A 24,173-nucleotide genomic window follows, 5' to 3' on the forward strand; every position below is an offset into this window, starting at 1 on the left:
TCACTTTAGGTATTCTATATAGTTATGAGATTGATATTGAATGATTTTATGGAGATGTATGTGTGTCTTTTAGAGGAAGGAAGTAAGTCTGCTCCAAGAAGTTTCAGCCTGTAGTGTTGGTGGTATAATGGTGTGGATAGCAGCCTACCATGCGGTAGGCCTGGGTTCGATTCCTGGCCAATGTATGTGAGTTGGCTTTTGACATACTAAATCCCTAAGCAAGCTCATTTTCTCTTGGATATATCACAATGGTACATGCTAGGCTGGCTTCAGCATGTAGCATTGTAGAGTGTTGTGTTGGTGGTATAATGGTTAGGATAGCAGCCTACAGAGCGGTAGGTCTGGGTTTGATTCTTGGCCAATGTACGTGAGTTGGCTTTTGACATCCTACAAATCCCTAAGCAAGCTCATTTTTCTCTTGGATATATCATAATGGTACATGCTAGGCTGGCTTTAGCATGTAGTGTTGGTGGTGGTATAGTGGTGAGGAGAGCTGCCTACCGAGCACTAGACCTGGGTTCGATTCCCAGCCAATGTATGTAAGCTGGCTTTTGAAATCCTACAATTCCCTGGAAGACAAGACCCTCCGGAGGAGGAGGAGGAGGAGGAGGGAGAGAGGGAAGAGAGAGCTGTTGTGGGGTGCAATAAAAGGAATAACAATCAGTCTAGGAGCAAGCTAACAAGCCTAACTAAGCACTTACTAGCAGAGTCTGTCAGCAGCTGTCCCTTAACTAATTACTGTAGGCAGACGAGTGAGTAAAGCGGCTGGAGAACCTTGCCTTTTTTAAGGGGGGGGGGGGGGGTGAGGCTTCAGGAGAGAGTGTAGTCTGATTGGTGATAATGTGCCTGCTGACTGTGATGTAGAGGGTCAAAGTTGACCTTAACCTCTTGAGGACCATGGTGGTAAACCCCCCTAGTGACCAGCCTAATTTTACCATAATTGGCCACTGCAGCTTTAGGGCCAAGCTGCAGGGCCGTATACCTCTGCACACAAGTGATCCCCCCCCCCCCCTTTTCTCCCCACCAACAGAGCTCTCTGTTGGTGAGGTCTGATCGCCCCCCCCTGTGTTTATTTTTTTTATATAAATATTTGTGTTTTTTTTTTTAATATTTGTTGCCATTTTCTTTTTTTTTTTAATTCTAAATCCCCTCCCTCCCCCCAGCCGGCCAATCACGGCGATCGGCTGTCATAGGCTTCTGCCTATGAAGGCCGATCGCTCTCTTGTCCCCCATGGGGACAGCCGTGTCACACGGCTGTCCCCAGTGCAGCGCTGCTGCTGATCGCAGCGCTGCACATGTAAATACACGGCGGTTTCGCCGTGTAACAGTCTCCCGAGCGGCGATCGCCGCTCGGAGACTGAAGGCGGAGCTCAGCTCCGCCCACCAAGCGGGAGATGCGCGCGCACCGTGCGCGCGATCTCCCGTAAACTGCTGCCCCAGGACTTTCTGCCAATTGGCGTTAGCTGGTCCTGGGGCTGCCGCCGCGGCCATGCCTACTGGCGTGACGCGGGCGGCAAGCGGTTAATGGAGCATTATGGGGCGAATCGAACTCCCGCAAAAGTTCGCCTTCGCCGGCGAACGCGAACCACCCAAAGTTCGCCTGGAACCATTCGTGCCAACTCTAACTGCGAGAGAACGGAGCAGGTTGGGGACGACAGTGGGCCTGAGGAAGCCCCATGTAAGTATAAATGCTTGTGCTTTTTTAAAGGATACCAGAAGTGACATGTGACATGATGAGATAGACATGTGTATGTACAGCCCCTAGCACACAAATAACTATGCTGTGTTCCTTTTTTTCTTTCTCTGCCTGAAAGAGTTAAATATCAGGTATGTAAGTAGCTGACTCAGTCCTGACTCAGACAGGAAGTGACTACAGTGTGACCCTCACTGATAAGAAATTCCCCTTTTTATCTCTTTCTTGCTCTCAGAAGCCATTTTCTGCTAGGAAAGTGTTTTATAGTTGGAATTTCTTATCAGTGAGAGTCACACTGAGTCAAGTCAGGACTGAGTCAGCCACTTACATACCTGATATTTAACTCTTTCAGGCAGAGAAAGAAAAAAAGGAATACAGCATAGTTATTTGTGTGCTAGGCACTATACATACCCATGTCTATCTCATCATGTCACATGTCACTTCGGGTATCCTTTAATCTCAGGTGCACTTTGGTGAACCTGAACTAAGTAAAATTATTTAAAATAAACTGTAACTGCAAATGAATATTACATATTTACCTCGCCTTCAGTTCCTCTCAGGAGCTCACCCTTTTCTTCTTACAATGATGCCTTCCAGTTCTGACAAGATTTTGGCAGAAAATAAAAAAATATCAGTTGTTGTCAGTTATAAATCAGTTGCTGTCAGTTATAACTGAAAGGACAACTGATGAGCAAGTTAATGTCCATGTTTTCCTATTGCGCATGTGTGTGATATTACAGTATAAGAGTGTGCTGACCAGGAAGCTGTTATGGGGTAATGGCCATTTTTACAATGGATTACAAAGATTTTCATTAATCACAGCGGACAAACAGGATGCAGGAGAGGAGAAAAAGATTGATGAGTAGACTACTCAGGAGGTAAGTATGACGTGTATGTTTATTTTAACTTTTAATTTTCAGTTCAGGTTTGCTTTAAGTTGGAAATGCCTTTTTATTTATTTATTTTATTTTTTAGTTTTTTTCACTTGCTAGGTGGTGAAAATGTATCCTGTAAATAAGATGTAAAAACATTACCTGAGAGAAAGACATGACTGAATGACAGCCCAAGTTGTTACAGTGCGGTTGGTACCCAAACGAGTGCAGATTCATTGCCACCCCATGCTTTCCAGTGACAGTATCCAAGCAGGCCGTTGTGCATGCGTCCATTAGCAGTGGCAGTTGACTGCAGTAACAAATACTGCTAGCGGTGTCTGTTACACACTGGAGGCGGAGTTGGGCAGTTCAGCCTCCCATCTGCCGACCATTGGATGCCTTCCAGTTGCAAATGAATGTAGCCAAATATAAGCAGCTCTTCTAGCTCTGCACGTATCTGCGCCTGACACACAGTGCAGTTAGCCAGCAGCAAGAAAACTCATCAAACAACACATGAGTGTGGCTGTGCTCAGCTGTGACTCAGCATGGTGGCCACCTCTGCGCAGCCCATGCCAAGCGCTAGCAACCGCCCGGCAGGTGCAATGGAGCAGCTAACAGGTGCTGCATTCACCACTTTAACCACCCACCTCTCCCCATGTGACTAGAAAAGCTTAAGCGGACCTGAACTCAGAACTTCCTCTCTGCTCTAAAACAGCATAATAACATTTCAAAGAAAACAATTTCTTTGTTATTGCTAATACAACATCCTGCAATATATCTGCAGTGTGTCTACTTCCTGCTTTCATGGAAGCAGACATAGGGCTTGATTCACTAAGACAAATAGCATGCCTTATCAGAGTTAACAAGCCTTATCAAAGTTAACACACCTTATCAGAGTCAATCCGCCTTAGCAGAGTTGGCACACCTTATCAGAGTAGCACAGCGAGCGCTACAAACTTATGCCTCCTAATTAGCAATGATGAGAGTTCCACTCGTCCTGCCCTGAGCCACTGCATGTCCAATCACCAATCCCCGCACTTTGATTGGCCCAATAGGCTGCCTGTCAAGTTTCCTGTTCAAGTGACAGGCAGCCTATTGGGCCAATCAAAGTGCGGGGATGTCTTTAAAGTGATTGGACCCACAGGGGCTCAGGGCAGGACGAGTGGAGCTTTCATCATTGCCAATTAGCCCAATTAGCAGGCATAAGTTTGTAGTGCTCGCTATGCTACTCTGATAAGGCGTGTCAACTCTGATAAGGCATGTTAACTTCGATAAGTCGTGTTAACTCTGATAAGGAATGCTATTTGTCTTAGTGAATCAAGCCCATAGTGTTGACATGGTGTATTTACCAATTAGCTGCTCTGAGTGAGCTGACACAGGGGAGACATCAAATTACAACGTGTGCTTAGTCACAGATGAGGGGGAATTAGACAGGCTAAACTCTCTACATACTGTACATACAGGGTGCATTTCCCTATGTTTTGCATCTGTCTTGTGCAAGAGTTCAGGTCCACTTTAAAGAGGAACTCCAGTGAAAATTATGTAATAAAAAAAAGTCCTTCATTTTTACAATAATTATGTATAAATGATTTAGTCAGTGTTTGCCCATTGTAAAATCTTTTAAATCCCAGATATATATTCTGACATTTATCACATGGTGACATTTTTACTGCTGGCAGGTGATGTAGCTGCTGTATGCTGTTTTTGCAGTTGGAAACAGCTGTAAACAGCTATTTCCCACAATGCAACAAGGTTCACAGACAGGAAACTGCCAGGAGTACCTCGGTTCTCAGTTTCTTGTGGGAGGGGTTTCACCACAATATCAGTCATACAGCGCCCCCTGATGGTCTGTTTGTAAAAAGGAATAGATTTCTCATGTAAAAAGGGGTATCAGCTACTGATTGGGATAAAGTTCAATTCTTGGTTGGAGTTTCTCTTTAAGCAAGCAGAAATGGCTATGCCCTAAAACTGTTGTGAAAATGTGAACAGAAATAGATGCACACAATGGCTACTTCTATAGTCGGGTGCACACATGACTTCTTTGGTGCCCTAGTAATGGCAATTGGAAATTGATACCCTTTATGGGACACCATTGAATTGTAAACAGTAACAGCAGACCAGTTTACACTTTGTGATAATTCTGTAATGTCTTCACTCTCTCAGCCTACAGGTGGATGTATCAGGAGGCCTCCCACAATGTCTGGTACCAGTATATGGCCTGGGTTTCCTATCCTCTGGTCCTCATCTTGTTTGCAGCTGTCTTCTGCCACATCGTGTCTCCCCAGGCAATAGGTGAGAGCTTCTAATCTGTATATTTCCCATGGCAAAATGGAGGCAGCTGTATTAAATCATTACTCTGTCATACCTCCCAACTTTTTGACATCAGAAAGAGGGACATTTAAGCCACAACAATGTTGCTCGGATAGTACTTTTTAAAATCCGAATTGATCCGGATCCGGATACCTAGATATCCGGATCCAGTTCGGATATCTGAATCCAGCCTTTTAGATATCCGCGTGAACACGGATATCCGGTTGCACTATCCGCGGATATCCGGGCTATTCGGATATCTGGATAGAAAAAACGGAAGTGCCCTTTAAATAGCTTTAAAAGGTGTTTTTAGGGTAAATGAGGCATGTATCATCATTATTTTGCAAAGGGGAACACTAATTGATGATGTGGGGACTTAAAAAAAAATGGCTGTCAATTAACATCAGGCCTAGGTTCCAGTCAGCGGTCGTGCAGCCCACATTGTGTCCAAAGTCCAACTGCACAACTGGGATATGACAGTTTTCAGCCAAGACACCTTCAAAAAATTATGCAGCAATTGTGTTTTGGGTTAAATATAGGTGGTATCAGTGGCCTGTGGCACCCTGGCCTGGCGGTGGGAGCTGCACAGGCAGCAGGAGCAGGGCAATGCAGCAGCAGCAGGTGTAACGTATGCCAGGAGCCTGCCACGCGTGGCACTTGGCACGTGTCATGTGGCACTTGCCAAGTGTCATGTGGCACTTGTCACGTGGCACTTGCCAAGTGTCACGTGGCACTTGTCACTTGGCACGTGTCACGTGGCACTTTCCAAGTGGCACGTGTCACGTGCCACGTGCCATGTGACACATGCCAAGTGCCATGTGCCAAGTGACATGTGCCAAGTGACACGTGCCACGTGCCAAGTGACACGTGCCACGTGCAAAGAGACACGTGCCAAGTGACAGTCAGACAGTAGAGGAGAAGACACTAGTTCACACTAACACATTAATGAATTAACAATAGTGTAGTGATAGTGAAGGGGTTAATCACTGAGCTTATCACTGTGTAAAGCCCTTGCCCCAGCAACAGCACTGCAGCTGTGCAGCACACACTCTAACTGTCACACTATGAGATAATCAATCAAGCTAAATAACGATTACTATAGAGTAGTGAAGGGGTTAATCAATGAACAGCTTTAGGTGTATAACTGTATACAGGCAGCCCTCACTAGGCCACCAGCCCAGGAGCATGTCTCTCAGGAAGCATTCAGCAAGCCAGAACGATCTGTCTCATCATGGCAGCCCTCCTTATTATACAGTGGGGCTGGCCAGTGTTCCGCTCTGTGATTGGTTGCTAGGGCTTCTGCTGGGAGCCCTCTGATTGGCTCCAGGACGTCATCACCTTAGTTACAGTATTTCGGATTCGAATATCCGCGGATATCCGGGTCATGCATCAAACTATCCGCAGATAGCTATGCGGATTTCTATAGCTATCCGGGATCCGAAATCTGATCCGGATAGCGTAAAAATGGTCGGATATCCGGGTTAACCCAGATATCCGGATTCCGGATGAGCATCACTAAGCCACAATCCTGCCACACCTCTAACCACGCCCCTAGCTATGCCCACTATAAAGATGTCATAAGAAAAATATGTTGTTTGGCATTCAAACTACACTGGTCCTTTCTATCCTGGTTCACTTTCCTTGATATTAACATTTGAAAATAAGAAATATATCAATTTAAAGGATGGGAATAAAGTTTAGATTAAATTAAACACATTTTTTAGTAGAAAAATACATAGATTTCCATAGATCTGTACATCAGTCCTAAAAGAGGGACAAATGAGGGAGAAATAGGGACAGAGGGACTGGTTTCCCAAAGAGGGACTGTCCCTCCAAAAGAGAGAGAGCTATGCTGTGTTTCCCTGAAAATAAACTGTTTTCGATGTATGCCTGCGAGCAAGACTCCTGCTTACTGACTGGGCATCACCAGGGCTACTTGCACTGCAAGATGGTGGGGCTTGAACTGTCTAAAAAGCCTGCAGCTCCGACTTTCTCACCCCCATCCTCTACCCAGAGAGTATAAGGTACTGGGAAAAAAACACAAAGACAACAGGAGCTCAAATGGTGCAGTATGTCACAGGTGGATGAGTGTAAAAAAATGTGTTCAACAAGGGAATACTCCCAAAGGTGGGTTGCACGAGGGGAACCGACCACTTCAAGGAGGTGGAGTAACTAAAACCTAAGTCTACTCAGGTGTGCCAGCAATCCTGGAGGCGGTCGCTCTCTTGTAAAAAATCTCATGCACTCTGAAACACGTAAGGTGGTGGGATTCCACCTCGGGTCAGGTGTATGGAACTACCCTCACTGGGAGGTGGGGGGAGTAAGGCACAGAAGAGGGTAAAGAGGTGCCCAATTTATATAAAATACTCTATAAACACTAAAATTAAGAAGGTGGAGGTGGCTTACCTCACAGGCGACAACTCACTCTAAAAGTAGAAATATTTAATGATAAGCACAGGTAACGCGTCTGACCTACAAATCTGTCCACAAAACCTGTCCAACCTACATTTCCGATCTTACTCAGAGGTACACACCTAGCCGCTCACTCCGCTCTTCCAATGCACTTCGCCTAACCACCCCCCGCATCACCCAGTCCCATGCACGCCTCCAGGACTTCTCAAGAGCTGCTCCAACACTATGGAACTCCCTACCTCCACCCATTAGGGCAGCCCCCTCCTTCAACATCTTCAAGAAGGCCCTCAAAACTCACTTTTTCACTCTGGCCTACCACCCCTCACAAGTGCTCTAAACCCACAGCTGAACTCTGGTCCCCTACCTTTCGTGCCCTTACCTCTCCCTCTAGATTGTAAGCCTTTGGGCAGGGTCCTCCTCCTTTTGTGTCCGACCTGATCATGCACCTCCATTACTGTGCACCCATGCTATGCATTTGAGTGAACCTAACTTGCCTAATCTCCATGCTCCCCTCCAGTGACTGACTAAGCATTACCTTGTACTCATACTGTGCTGCGTGATCTGGTCTTTCTTATATTCAGGTATTGTCATTTTGCTGTATGTCACCCCTAAATATTGTCTGAATCCCTATTTGTTCTGTCCAGCGCTGCGTAATATGTTGGCGCTTTATAAATACAATAAATAAATAAATAAAATAAATAAACGCGTTTCATGGGATCTAGGCCACTTCCTCAGGCCAAATAAAGTGCCGCTGCAGTCAAATAGCCACATTGTATTGGGTGCCCCTGTATGCGGCTATTTGACTGCAGCGGCACTTTACTTGGCCTGAGGAAGTGGCCTAGATCGCACGAAACGCGTTACCTGTGCTTATCATTAAATATTTCTACTTAAAGTGAGTTGTCGTCTGTGAGGTAAGCCTCCTCAACCTTCTTAATTTTAGTGTTTTTAGAGTATTTTATATACATTAGGCGTCACTTTACCCTCTTCTCTTCCTAGATAGAGCAGGCTGCTCTTGAGGAGTCGGGGGCAGGAGAAAGCCTGTGCCTGAAATCATGTGATCCAGTGACACTGAGTGTGCCCCGGTGACTCATCTGTGGTGTAAATTGCTGACAGCGTCTGATATGGGGATGGCTGAGGAATATGTCGGTGCTGTATAAACACCTGGGGAATCAGTCTATCTGATGGGACTGTTTTGTATGACAGATCAGTTGGTCGGGGGAATGGAGTGGGCAGTCAGGGGTAACAGGAGACAGCATCAGCTGCTTGTGGACACAGCATGGACAGTGATCTCCCGGTATGACTGAGTCACACACCGTACAGAGAGAGAGGGTGATCTGCCTTGTGGTTACTGTACAAGCCTGGCACCCTCTGTAACCCCCAGCCTGCAGCACAGCTATCAGGCCTGACTCGCTAAGGGCCTATGATTTTGAAGCACACCTGAAGTGAGAGAGCCAGGGAGTCTGATATATTTATTTCCTTTTAAACAATACCAGTTGCCCGACTGTCCTGTTGATCCTCAGCCTCTAATGCTTTTATTTACAGACCCTGAACAAGCATGCAGAACAGATGTATGACTTAAAGGGGAGCTTCAGCCTAAACAAACATACTGTCATCAAGTTACATTAGTTATGATAATTAGAATAGATATGTAATATAATCTCTTACCCACCCTGTTTTAAAAGAACAGGCAAATGTTTGTGATTCATGGGGGCTGCCATCTTTGTCATGGGGGCAGCCATCTTTTTGGTTGAAAGGAGGCGACAGGGAGCAGGAGACACAGTTCCAACTATCCTGTGTCCTGATTACCCGTTCCAGCTGCACACGCTAGGCTTCAAATGTCAAATTCAAAATGTAAAAAAAAAAAAAAAAATTGCACCAAAACGGGATTTCTGATGTTGTTGTTCTCGTTCTCCTATCATGCTTTGCACAGCATCAGGGGAAAAAAGCCCGGGCAGTTTTTTTCTGTGCAGCTAAAAATGAGGCTTGTATAAGAGAAACAAAGTTCTGATGCTGTGAAACTGTTAAAGAAACACCAAGCCTTTTCAGTGCTGCTGAGTCGATTTTTAGTCCGGAGGTTCACTTTAAAGCAGACATCCAGCGTAAAGCACATATGCGTCTCCTGTAAAGTTATAATTGCCTGCTGAGTTTTCCTCTCGTGAATCAGTCCTGGAGCTCCTGTCCACTGGCTTCTGGCATGTAACCACCCAACACCCCCCCCCCCCCCACCCCGCCCGCTGAAAAAGCCATAAAAGCCATTGGGTTTTCTCTATCTGGAGTAGAGAATGAAAACCAGTGGCGTTTGTCAGCGGCAAAGGAGGGGGGGGGGAGGTGTTTGATGCGGTCTATGCCTTGACATAAGGGATCTTATTGGCCGAAACAATCTTTACGTGTGTGTTTAACAGATCAATACATCTGAACAAGTCCCAGCAAGTCTGTGTGTGGACCCTTCCTTTGTAATCTGATTGTATGAATGCTTATAAGAAATCAGAGATGAACGCTTTGGCACAAAACAAATACTATACCTGGTATTTTCGCCGCTCTGGTGTGCCGTTTTTTTGTGTTCTTTTACGATAACTCCACGCAAAACACAGTTCATCAGAAAAGCATATTATTTATTGGGCTGTGTGCAAAATGAAATCACCATTTCTAAACACCTCTTATGACTAACAAATATAGATAAAAAACAAAAGTTTTTCAATATACCCTTACATTAGCAGCTCCTCCCATCTCCTCACTGTTCTCTGTGATGCTGTGAATATGTTAGAAACTATATGTTTCTCTTGGCAACACACCTTTCTTCCGGCACCAGTGGCTCACTAGTAAGAGCTGCAAACACTACTCATCACAGCACCCAGCATAGGAGATAGACTTCTTGAGGCATCTTCCAAGTTTGATGGAGTTTATTAAGTACACAGATATACAGATACAGTTCATCATATCTTAGCCAAGCAGATTCTTCTTTAAGTCCCTTTGTGTTACAAGCTCTTGATCACCTTCCTGTTGAAGGTAATCAGGTCATCTTCTTTCTATTCTAAGTTACGTCTAAACTAAGTATATACAGCATACATTATATCAGCTTACAGAAATAAAAGTAGTTAGGGTTCCAGTCAGCAGATAGAGAGCAGGCAAGTAAGAGAGTGCCCTCCGTTGCCCCACATGGCCCTTTAATACTGACTAGGAAAGAGTTAAATGTGACCTCATCTGAGCCATCCCCCAAGACCGACTATTGGTTCAGACCCCTCGTGGTGTCATTTTTTTTTTTTGCCTCATAATGTTCATTTGCTCAACTAATGAGTACATCACTTCATAGCTATGCTCCCGAGTTGAGCTGAACTTTCATCATTAATTGGCGTTTTTAAATACATAATTGATTCCATTTACTAATAAACATTCTGGGCATACAAAAAATACCTTCATTCGCACTCAACCGCAACCCCATAGAATTCCATACATACTCCCATATATCCATCATCCATTCTCCAGTCGTACAGCCCTGTGTACCCTTCCCGCCCCGCCCCGCTTGTCCTATTCAATAATCTCCAGCCATGCTACTCTCCACCTATCCTGGATTCTGCTGTCGGTGCCCTCGTCTTCCTCCCACCCCTCTAATTCCAGGAACTGTCCCATCTCCATGATCCACTCCCTTAGAGTCGGGACACTTGGACTCCTCCAGTTGCAAGCTATTAATTTTTTTGCCACAATTGCAGCTGGTAGCATCCAACTGCCTTTATCTTCGGGACCAAAAATGATCGTTGATTCTGTGAATTTACCCCTTATGCTATGCTTTCTACCACAGAAAAACTCTATGGCCAACCAAAATTTCTGTATCATAGGGCAGGTCCACCACATATGCTTCAGATCGCCCCTGTTGCTGTGGCATCTCCAACATACATCATCTTGATTTGCTCCCATCTTCGCTTTCCGAGCCGGGGAGATATACCATCTTGCTAACAATTTGTAGTTAATCAACTGAAACCCGGGGTTGTGTGTTAACCAGATGTTTTGAAATATTCTATCCCAGTCTAGGGCAGGTGGGGAGTCCAACTCCTTTATCCATTTACTGCAGAAAGGGGGGAGAGGAGAGTCCAAATGCTGGCTTAAAAAAGTATATAGATGGGAAATAGATTTTTTCTTCTTTGTAGCATTGGAGAAGCACTTTTCAAAAAAGTTTTGTTGTTTTCTGATCTTTCCCTTAACTTTGTCGAGAAAGCTTAATAATTGGCAATCTTTTAAATTTTTTTCTTTCTTTTTGCCTTTCTCTAAATCCCATATTTTGGAATCAAAAATTTCGGATAACGTTATTGTCGGGATGAACAAGGAGTCCTTAAACCAATAATTATGCAGTCCAGGTCCAAAGTCTGGGTTATTTCCCAAAGTCGTCAGAGGTGGAATTTCTTTTTTGTAGTCCCATTCTAATAGTTCCAGAAAGGATTGAAGAGTGGGGGTTAGAAGAGGGTGTGATGTTCCTTGTACAACCTTCCTAACCGTTTTGGGATGCCATGATTCTATCAGGGTAAAGTCTATAATTTCTCTCTCATATCTGGACCAGAATTTTTGGTGAGAGGCTATCCTAATGTCCAAAAGCCTGTCTAAATGTATACTCTTATAATAATATTGAACATTAGGAACCCCCATTCCACCCATATCCTTGGAGCGACAAATCGTTCGAAATGCTATTCTATGTTTGTTCTTTCGCCAGATGAAATCCCTAAAAACTCTATCCCACTTTACGAACCAGGATTTAGGGACAGCTATCGGGAGATTCTGCATAACAAAATTAATTTTGGGAAGAACTTTCATTTTTATGAAGTTAATTCTGCCGATGACATTCAGCGGAGATCTTTCCATTGCATTTAAAAGATGTATACCTTCATTCTGAATAGCTACATAATTTTCTTTAAAAAGATCATTGCTATTTTTACAGATATTAATCCCCAAATATTTAATTTTTTGATCTGTGTAGTTAAAATTATACTTATTTTTAATCTCTTCTAATAAACCCTGGTCACAACCCAAATTTAACAAAATTGACTTCTCATTATTTATCTTAAAGTTTGAGACCTTACAAAAATCCTCTAAAATTTTATAAACCTTATCTAGTGAAAGTTGAGGGTTGCTTAGGGTTAGCAGTAAATCATCCGCGTAAGCCAAAATCTTATTTTCATAATCCCCTATTTTCCAACCTGATACCTCCGTATCCTTCTGTATAGAGAAGATCAAAATCTCCATACATAGATTGAACAATAGAGGAGAGAGGGGACAACCCTGTCTAACTCCATTGTTTATTGTAAATGGCTTTGACATTAGCCCATTAATCTTCACCCTAGCCTCTTGATTTTGGTATAATCCCTTAATTCTGTCGATAACAATTTCCCCGAAGCCATACGATCTTAGTGCTGCATAAATGAAAGGCCTGGCTATTCGATCGAATGCCTTTTCGGCATCGATTGTTAACATAACCGCTTGGTCTTTATTACATTTAGCATTGAATTGAAAATTAATTGCTGCAAAGATATTATCTCGCATGTAATGGCCTTTTCTAAAACCGGCCCTCGTGGTGTCATAATACCCACCTACTCGATTAATATTCTATGATCCCTTTCACTTACATACAGGAATGTTCTCTGTTTAGTAAACATTGGCCTCTCTTTTCCCCTTTGCAGTCTGAAAGTCTGTACATTTGAACAGATAGTGCTCCTGTCCTTCAGACGAGGACAATCTGCTTCTGGTAAAAGTCTTCATAATTTCTCTCCGAGAAATTATGCTTAAAGAGACCCTGTGCTGGTCAAGCCTTTCAACTAACTCAGTTCAAATAACTGAGGCCTACATATAATACTTAAATTATAACCGAATATACAGAACAGGAAATCAGAGCCACAAGAGGGCAGGCTTGGGCTTGAAAAGACATCAGAGAAGACAGACTCAGCTATAATGATTCCTGAGCAAAGTCAGACTGAATGCTCAGTCGGGGATTTTATCAGGGCTGCGAACAAGCAGGCTGAGCAGTGAAGAATGAAGCAGAGAGCAGGGTAGGTGTTTTCTCTAATGTTCCCACAGATATATATGGTGAAATACATGAGGGTGCTTTGTCTCTTCACTTTGTACCAGAGCCGAGCTGTAATAAAAGTTTCATACATACTGGGGCTTCCTCCAGCCCCATGCGCACGGATCGCTCCCACGCCACCGTCCTCAGTCTTCTCCTGCTCTGGGTCCCGTAAGTCCTGCCAGTCACGGCCAGTCTGCGCAAGAGAAGTGTGCTCTTTACGTATCTCTCCAGCGGCCGCCGTAGAGATACGTAGAGATCGCACTTCTCTTGCATCAGACTGGCCGTGACTGGCAGGACTTACGGGACCCAGAGCAGGAGAAGACTGAGGACGGTAGCATGGGAGCGATCCGTGCGCATGGGGCTGGAGGAAGCTCGGCTCTGGTTTCCTATAAGGATCCAACACCAGCATCCACTATCACCAGGTGTGTGGTACATTGAACAAAAAGTTGAAAGATTAGCAGGAAGCCAGGTAACTGGTATTATTTAAATGGAAACAAATATGCTTTCATATTCCTCTCATTTCAGGTGTCCTTTAAGCTGTTCCCTACTAGGCCACATTCACTGTGGTCCTTGCGTTCCATTCCCTGTGACAGCAGGAGCTCAACAGATCGGGAAAGTGGCACTGCATGTTATCCATGCATTGCATCGGGCTCAGTGAAGCATACCGTTAATAAAAAGTATGCTTCACTTTTACAGTTAACGGAGGTCACTGAACTCACTGCATGCAATGCAATACAATGCCACTGCCTGTTATACCGCAATGCTCCTGCCACACCGTGAACGTCGCATAGGTGGGGCATTGCAGTCGGTAAGCTGCATTACAAAGCAGAGGTTACACCGCAACGCACTGTGAACCTGGGCTTACTGAAAAGATTACCATGCTTCAAAATATAATTTCTCTATATGCTAAATATTTCCATGTAGAACAAAACTGTTGCAGGGAAAAAAAAAACAGAAAAACCTTTGTTGTTAAAAAGTGTGAAGAAAAATACAACCCCCCCCCCCCCCCCCCAAAAAAAATAAAAAAAAATAAACTCAACTGTATATTAAAAACAAAATAAAAAAACAGTGCTAATATAAGTCCAGGTTGAAACTGTTCATGACCAAGAAAGAAGACAGGAAAGCTAGCAAGAGCCAGTTCCAATGGCCAGGGGGAAAATGTGACCAGTCTGCAGGCTTGGATATCAGAATCCTGCTGGGCTGCAAATTCCAGTCCAGCATCTGCTAGAGCCACATAAGCAAATCTCTCTAAATCGCTGCTGGAAATAGTGATATTTCATCACACTCAATAGGTGCAGTCAATCAGCCTCCATCAGTGCTATCAGAACTTCTTTCTCATTAAAAACCAGGGATGTTTGGAATGGGAAATAATTGCAATTATGAAATATGCAATATATCAAAGAGTAAAAAAAAGGGCTTTATCAGAACTGATATAATAATTGCAGTTTGAATAGATAATATCACATTTATCCTTGTATAGTCTTTAATTCGAGAAAATTGTAGAGATTTCACACAAGTCTCCAATAACAACAAATGGCCTGATACACGTTTCGCAGTGAGGCACCGCTTCCTCAGAGGTACATGAAGTGTATATAATCAGTTCCAGGCAACGCAAGCAAATCTGTGATACCAGAGGGCCGAAACCCCCGCCGAGTGTGTTTTTCCAGAGAGTGTAAACATCGTGTGCCTCTGAGGAAGCGGTGCCTCACTGGGAAACTCAGGACTAACTTGCTACTGGACACTCTGCATGTTAAATCTGAATGCTACTCTATAACTTGCTTGTATTGAAGACTATGCAGGAATAAATGTTATTAAAACAGCAATTACTGTGTCGGTTCCAATAAACCCCATTTTTTGGACTCTTTGATATATTACATATAGTGATGGGGCGGAGCACACAGAAAATTTTGGATCTAATTTTTTAATTTTGGATCTAATATAATGATGAAATATGACAGGTACACTTGAAATGGTTTCCCTGATACAATGTTGCAGTTTAGAGTCTCTCACTACCTTCCTTTTCTTGTGTCTTTTTCTACTCATTCTCCCTCTTCCTCTTCTTCCCTCCCTCTTCGCCCCGCCCTCTTCTGACAGGTTTGCAGGCAGTTCTGTTGCCCCCGGAGATCTCATAACAGTGTTGTGCTTTCATTTTCCAGGTTCTGGAATTCCGGAGCTGAAAGTCATCCTCCGAGGGGTTGTCCTGAAGGAATATCTAACGCTCAAAGCCTTTGCAGCCAAAGTGATCGGACTGACGGCCTCCTTAGGTAGCGGAATGCCGCTGGGGAAAGAGGTAAGATGCGCTGTGTGTGATGGCCGCAACAGTACAGTCACTTCTGCACTGTGCAAAAATAACCCAAACAGACAGCCACTGTCATACCGACTGGAACAATACCGGATTTCCAGCTATTTCCAGCAAACTAGTCAAATAAAATAAACGTGAGCATACAATAAGACTGGTTTATTTACCAGGGCTTATATTAACAGCTATGTCTGTTTTTCAGGTTCTTTCCATTGTTGCAGATGGCAATAATGTTTTGCAATAGAAACCATGGTGATTCCTGTAGCTTTGGTAAATTTGCCATGCGCAGCCAGGACTACTGTAATTCCAGACGAGTACTCAGGGGCGCGTAGCAGTAACCATAGCAGCTGCTACTGCATGGGGCCCTGCAGCATAGGGGGCCCAGAGGGTACTTAAAGAGGAACTTCAGCCTAAACAAACATACTGTCATTAAGTTACATTAGTTATGTTAATTAAAATAGATAGGTAATATAATTTCTTACCCACCCTGTTTTAAAAGAACAGGCAAATGTTTGATTTTATGGAGCCATCCATCTTTTTGGTTGAAAGGAGGTGACAGGGAGCATGAGACACAGTTCCAACTGTCCTGTGTTCTGATCACCCCTCCCAGTTGCTAAGCAACGTGAATAACAACATAGGAAATCCCATCATGCTTTGCACAGCATCAGGGAAAAAAAACTTGGGCAGTTTTATTTGATGGGTGGAGCTTAGCTAAAAATGCAGCTAAAAATGATGCTTTGGTAAGAAAAACAAAGTTCTGATGCTATGAACCTGTTAAAGAAACACCAAGCCTTTTCGGTTCTGCTGAGTAGTTTTTTAGTCCAGAGGTTCACTTTAATGTATTCACCATTAACTTTCTTGTGTTTCTCCACCCTCTGACTTTGTCTCAGTGCCAATGAACTATGTGCAGTGTTGATTACAGGATAATGTAAATTGCCAAATTAACTCATATCCATAGGATAAGGGCAGGTGGCATTGCTCATAAGTACCTCCATCTGAAGGCCCCATGAACGTTTTGTTATGGGGCCCCATGATCTCTAGTTACACCACTGTGTTACTGTCCATTGCGCAAGTAGCGCAACCCGGTATACATGGGTAAGACGAGCATTGCCGCGCCTGATGTCTCTTGCCTTCAGAATACTCTGTCTTCCTTTTGAAAACTTTGTATGGAGCCTGTAATTACTTAATTATTGACAGATATATTCGTCCATACAAAACATGCTGTGAACAGTATTGCCATGCATACACGTTAATACTCTCCTGCACTGTATACTAGACCCTTGCTCGACACATTTTGGCAAGTTACAGGAAAAAAAAGTTATAAAATGTAATTTTATCACTTTTTGCACAGAAATCCTGGGGAAATTGAACACCAGGAAGGTTAAAGTAAAACAGAGATCATATATACAGTCATAGGCAAACGCAGGGGGGGGGGGGGGGGGGGGATTACAGCTGTCCAGAATCCCCCCTCAGACCAGGGCCAGTGCAGTGTTTGGGGACAGGCACAAGTTGAGACAACAGATTATCTGCAGGCATTCTACAGCTCACAGCACTGCCCCCTTTCTTTCCCTGTTACAGTTGACTTTGGATGGAGCAGCAGTGTGTGTACAGAGCATGGAGCAGCTCTGGGGAACTTAAAGCAGTAGGATCAGCCATACTATGCCAGGGAAAATAAACACATATATAAGTAGATAAATACTTGATCTACTTACATAACACATGTATTGTACTGTCCAGGTTTTGATTTCAGTGAATGTTATATAGTAAATGACGAGAATTCTGTTCCTGGTGGGGGCCATTTCTTTTGCCCACAGTTAAGGCTAACTTGTGATGTCATTTCTGCCCTTTACTTTTTTTCTTGTCTCCTCCAATCGCTGAGTCACCTCAGCCTTGCTTGTAAATACAAGTGAGTAGGGGATCAGGTTACAGATAAGCAGCTGGCAGGGAAATAAAGGGAAGAGGAGGAATAGATTATAGATAAAAATAACCCCCAGCATGCAATTCTTTGGCACGACTACTAAAGAGCCAGTGCTCCTTAAGTATGTGATAACTCCAAATCATAACAGCAGAAAAAGTTTTGAAAGTTTTGAATGCAGGATTAGCATCTTTATCACTTAATACACTCAGACCAGTTGCTGTTGAAATTTGATTTTTATGGTGACGATACCGCTTTAAGAGAGTCAGGTATGAGCACAGCCCTGTGCACTGCTGTGTGAATGCTTCACTTTCCCCTTCATTCATTGGCTGGAGAGTGTAATGGTTAAAGGATACCCGAGGTGAAGTGTGACATGATGAGATAGACATTGGTATGTACAGTGCCTAGCACACAAATAACTATGCTGTGTTCCTTTATTTCTTTCTCTGCCTGAAAGAGTTAAATATCAGGTATGCAAGTGGCTGACTAAGTCCTGACTCAGACAGGAAGTGACTACAGTGTGACCCTCATTGATAAGAAATTCCAACTATAAAACACTTTCCTAGCAGATAAATGGCTTCTGAGAGCAAGAAAGGGGTAAAAAGGGGAACTTCTTATCAGTGAGGGTCACACTTTAGTCACTTCCTGTTTGAGTCAGGACTGAGTCAGCCACTTGCATACCTGATATTTAACTCTTTCAGGCAGAGAAAGAAAAAAAGGAACACACCATAGTTATTTGTGCGCTAGGCACTGTACATACACATGTCTATCTCATCATGTCACTTTCCACTTCGGGTATCCTTTAAGGGCTTTGCCTCTGGCACAGGAGACCTGGGTTCAAATCTCAGCTCTGCCTGTTCAGTAAGCCAGCACTTATTCAGTAGGAGACCTTGAGTAAGTCTCCCTAACACTGCTACTACCTATAGAGCGCCCCCCTAGTGGCTGCAGCTCTGGTGCTTTGTGTCGGCCAGGAGAAAAGCGCAATATAAATGTTCTGTGTTGTTGTGTTCATTACAGATGTCTGTTGTCCTTATTATTATCTGTACTCAAATTCCTCCTGATCGACACTGTTGTCGATCAGGAGCAGATCGGACATTTAGGAAATAATTGTCAGATCCTGTCAGTCGGACGGGAAATTGAATTGTGTGTACCCAGCATGATGTCCTACCATATTATTATACTGTATTGTGCATGGCTGAGGGAGACCTTTCAGGAATCCCCCAAATGAAAATCCTGGGTTTGCCCCTGACGGTACTTACGGATTTATACATACCTGGGGCTTCCACCAGCCCCATGCCCACAGATCGCTCCCACCCTGCCGTCCTCCGCTGTCTCCAGCTCCGGTATCGAGTCTCATCACTTCAGCCAGTTGCTGCCAGTCTGACGCAGCTGCTGGAGAGGTACGTAGAGGGCGCACTTCTCTTGTGCAGACTGGCCGCGACAGGCCGAACTAACGAGACCTGATACCGGAGCTGGAGGCAGCGGAGGACGGCAGCGTGGGAGCGATCCAGGCTCATGGGGCTGGAGGAAGCCCAGTGTATCTGTAAATCCGTAAGTATATATGATCTCTGGTACACTTTAAAGAACCACTATTGTGAAAAATTGTAAAATACATGTAAACACATACAGATAAAAAGAATGTTTCTCCCAGAGTAAAATGAGCTATAAACTACTTTTCCTCTACGTTGCTGTCACTTACAGTAGTTAGTAGAAATGTGATGGAACTGGCAGGTTTTGGACTAGTCCATCTCTTCATGGGGGATTCTCAGCAGTTCATTTCTTTTTTATGTAAAAGCACTCCTCGGAAAGGATCTATATAAAGATACAGAGCATCCCCCCTCTTCCCTGCCTATTTGCTCACTATTCTGGCAGGTTGGACTGAGCAATTGCCATTCACTAAGTGCTTTTTCAAATAAAAAAAAACTAAAAATCCCCCATGAGGAGATTGTACATACACCTCTGTAAGGGATGATTAGGAATAAGCCCACCAACAGCGCAGGAGGAAAACAAACTCCCAGAAGTAGGGCCCTTCATTTGAATATCTCGATAATTATGGCTAAAAATAACACTCTCTGCTGAGATTAGTCACTCGATAAGTTGTGGTGTTTTTAATAGAGCAGCAGATCTGCCCAGGGAGGGATTCCCCTAAGAGTCACACTAAGTGAAATTCTATTCCGCAAACAGCTCCAACCTCAGCTGACTGCATTTCCATCATCTTAGAGGGTGATTGTACGCTGGCAGCAGGGGCTCACGCTGTGCCAAGAGGCGCCCCCCGCCCCACTGCTCCAACACGGGAGGTCATTTACAGAACTCATACAGCGAAAATACGGAGACTGAGAAATATCTGAGACTGGTACAACGGTACATCATATATAAAAGCAAGCTAATCATCTTTCTCAATAGAGGCTGTAGCTGTCCTCCAAATATAAGTGGCTAATTATAGGAGTGACATCAGAGGCGTAACTAGAAATCACTGGGCCTCCCTGCGAAACTTTGCATGGGGCCCCCTCCCACTAAGGGGGCTGGGCGTTGTACACAAGAGCCTGATGCACACTAAATAGGGACTGTCTACAAACTTTGTATGATTCCTTATCAGTGGCTGAGCAGATGCAGCCATTAGAACAATCGTGCAGGGAGCAGAAAGCTTCTTCTCTCCTTGCCCATGGTTGTCAGTCTTTCAGAATGGGCCCCCCTGTGGCTTCTGGGCCCCCCTGCAGCCACATCCCTTGCATGGTCTATTGTTACGCCCCGGAGTGACATCACTGCTAAAGAATGTCACTGTATATTTTACTGGAATGACGTTACTGTTCTCCAGGTATATTTTATAAGAAAGAAGCAAAATTGCTCTATAGATGTGTTATAATAATTGGCAGCACAGTGATGCAGTGGTTAGTGCTCTCGCCTTGCAGCGCTGGGCCCCTGGGATGAATCCCAGCCAGCCAGGGCACTATCTGCATGGAGTTTGTATGTTCTATGCAGTCGTAGGTGTACAGTGAATAAAGCAGAGAAGAAAGTGTATAAAGCAGTGGGGAAAGTACAAGACCCTGGGCCTGGGCTGCTCCAGTGTGAAAGAGCTTGAGGGGGGGTTCTTCCATAAAGCAATGTGAATCATGTGTTTCAGGGTGGCAACAATAAGAGGCCAGCAAGAGGTGACCCCCCCTCCTCACACTTCCCATCTTCCCCTCCCTAGATGCACAGCACCGCTTCAGTCCGCTTCCGCTTCCATCCGCCCATCCCGCATCCTGTATCCATGGCTACAGCGGTACCTGTTACATGTGACCTGTTACATGCTGCCGGGTCACCTGAGATGCTGCTGTAGTCAGAGAGGAATCAGGACTTCACATGTGGCTGGTGATCCCATCGCTAATCTGCTGAGAGCGGGTGAGTGGTGCGGCGCCAGTGCAGCACATACCCGGCATCCTGGGAATCAGACGCTGCGGGCCAGAAGGGAGGAGAAGCTGTCTTGGAGGAAGCAGAGGGAGGTAAGCGTAGTGCCAGTGCCTGCCATGCACAGCCCAATGTGTCTCTCCTCTCTGGTCCGGCTTTACGCACACACACACCAACACACACACCACACACACACCACACACACATACACACACACACACACAAACACACACACCGCACACGCACCACCACACACACACACACACACACACACACACACACACACACACACACACCACACACACACACACACACCACACACACCACACACACCACACACACACCACACACACACCACCACACCACACACACACACACACACACTACACACACCACCACACACTACACACACCACCACACACTACACACACCACCACACACTACACACACCACCACACACACACACGTCAACACGCGTACCACCACACACACTACACACACACACACACACACACACACACTACACACACCACCACACACTACACACACCACACACACACACTACACACACCACCACACACTACACACACCACACCCACACACACACACACACACACACACACTACACACACACACACACACACACACACACACACACACACACACACACACACACACACACACACACACACTACACACACCAACACACACACACACACCAACACACACACCAACACAACACACACATCACCAAACACACACACTACACACACACTACACACACCACACACACACACGCACGCACACATACACACACACACACACACACGCACGCACACACACACACATACACACACACACAGACACACACACATTGGGGGGTCCTAGCAATATATTGCTCTAGGCAGCAAAAAATCTACAACCGGCCCTGAGCTTGAGATATGTTTCCCCGCCTCACCTGCTGTCTCCTGTCGGTCAATAAGCTGGTATATCCATCTGCAGATGGGTTCAGGTATGCTTCGTTGGGAAAGCTTGCTGAGTAACAGCCATGGCATTAGGGTGTTGAATGCAGAGCTGAAATCCTCAAATAGAATTCTGCCATATGTTCCTGGGGAGTCCAGATGCCTAATATCTCTGTCCATTGGGTTTAGGGTGATGTTACACAAAATAAATGATGCCATGATCTATTTAGAAAGGGGAGCTTCAAGTTATGGCAAACTCTACATTATATCTGCATTGGATGCTTCACTTCCTTGAAGGGCATCCACAGCTATAATTACTAGGTAATTCCTGGGAGAGTTGATCCAGGGATTTATCTGACTGCCATCTGGCCAAGGCCTTGTAAGGGTTTTCGCCTTCCCCTGGATCAACTGGTATATGTGCAGGTTCAGGATGGTGTTTTATTTATTTATTTATTTATTATTATTTTTTTGTGTGTGTCTTTTTTCAGCCACAATAACTATGTAGCTATGTAACCTGTTTCTGGCCTTGTTTTGTGTTTCAGGGCCCGTTTGTCCACATCGCCAGTATCTGCGCCGTTGTCCTCAGCAAGTTCATGTCCGTCTTCTGTGGTGTGTACGAGGTAAGGAGCTGAATTGGATGGAGGCGATTTTTTAAGTGGAGTGCTTCAATGTGATTGGCTTATTGCCGTGGTGGCTGCCAATGGCGATGTCCCTCGCTGCCTGGGTCTGGCTCCGCCTGCCTGTGCTGGTGACTTATGCGGTTGGTCGCAGCTGTTGGCTTTTGTCCGCTCTGACCGTGTGTTCAATGATTGTGCTGATTTAATCGAAGCAATTACTAATCTGGGAACAAAGAATTATCTATATAGGCCAATGCTAGATACTTTATTCACTGTTTGTTTGTTTTTGCAGAGTATTTACCTAGTACATGACTAAGCTAATGAACTGGTGTATTATTTCAAGGGTTGAAGCTTTGGTGCAGGTCACATTTTTTTAATGTACAGTATTTAACAGAACACTGAAACCACTGAACACTGCGGTTCACATATATAAATCTCATATACGTTTTGTATGCGTTTTCTTGGGTTTTTTTATGCATTTTATGCAAATCACTAGGAAGTCAACAGGAAGCGGAAATACATCATCAAAAAATTCATGCAAAACACATACAAAACGCACTAAAATGCAATACCTCTGCGTCACCATTGATTTTCATTATGTGCGTTTTTTATGCATTTTTGAAAAATATGCAACAAAACCAGTGTTTTTAAAAACGCATATTGCAGAACGCAAGCATATGCATTTTTTGATGTGGCCCACTGACTTGCATTGTGTGTTTTCGCTGCATTTTCCGCAACGCTAGTGTTTCTGCCTAGTGTGTTCCCAGCCATATACTTAAAGAAAAACCGTAGCGAAAATCTTAAAATTTAAAACATATACAAATAAGAAGTACATTTCTTCCTGAGTAAAATGAGCCATAAATCACTTTTCTCCTATGTTGCTGTCACTAGGTAGTCACTAGGTAGTAGAAATCTGGCATTACCGACAGGTTTTGGGTTAGTCCATCTCTTCATGGGGGGATTCTCAGCATGGCCTTTATTCTTTATAAAGACACTCCCTGAAAAAAATTTATACAATGACTCTGGCCAGCCTCCCTGCTCACTGCACACTTTTTGGGCAGTTGGACGGAGCAACTGCCATTCACTAAGTGCTTTTAAAAATAAAGAAAACTATAAGAGCCCCCTATGAGAAGATGGGCTAGTCCAAAATTTGTTGGTAATGTCAGATTTCTACTACTCACTGTAAGAGACAGCAACATAGGAGAAAATAATTGTATGGCTCATTTAACTCCGGAAGAAAAGTACTTCTTATTTGTATAGGTTAACATGCAGTTTTAATTTTTTTTTTTTTGCTTTAAGTATAAAAGAGCTTTATTTAGAATTAGATTTGAAATTTCCATTTCATCAAACATTTTTTTTTTACTTTGTCATTTTATTGAAAATGTTTCATCATTATACAACAGTATAACATACTACAATGAAAAGTATTCAGAACAAAGAGACAACAGTTAATAACATGGCAAAATATAACAGAGTGATGGAATTGGATCTACAAGACAATATTGGATATTATATCTACCTTTTGGCAGTGCCAAGCTACCCACATCATATGCATAAATGTCTGAGACCACCAGTAAATAGAAACTACATTCTAACTTATAACAAAGACTTAACTTTTATATAAAGTGCAGAATATGCTTGAACATTAAGAGAAGAAGCC

The 24,173-nt window shown here is 44.1% G+C and overlaps 1 protein-coding gene across 1 annotated transcript in view; it reads left to right on the forward strand.

The window, feature by feature from the left end:
* CLCN1 (chloride voltage-gated channel 1) overlaps positions 1-24,173 on the forward strand; it is a 166,465-nt gene that overhangs the window by 48,502 nt on the left and 93,790 nt on the right. The window contains exons 4-6 of the mRNA XM_068255086.1: positions 4,729-4,857; positions 15,490-15,623; positions 22,439-22,516. Coding sequence (XP_068111187.1) covers positions 4,729-4,857; positions 15,490-15,623; positions 22,439-22,516 — 341 coding nt within the window. The remainder of the gene's footprint in view (positions 1-4,728; positions 4,858-15,489; positions 15,624-22,438; positions 22,517-24,173) is intronic.

The sequence above is a fragment of the Hyperolius riggenbachi genome, chromosome 10 (genome assembly GCF_040937935.1).
Source record: "Hyperolius riggenbachi isolate aHypRig1 chromosome 10, aHypRig1.pri, whole genome shotgun sequence".
NCBI lineage: Eukaryota > Metazoa > Chordata > Amphibia > Anura > Hyperoliidae > Hyperolius > Hyperolius riggenbachi.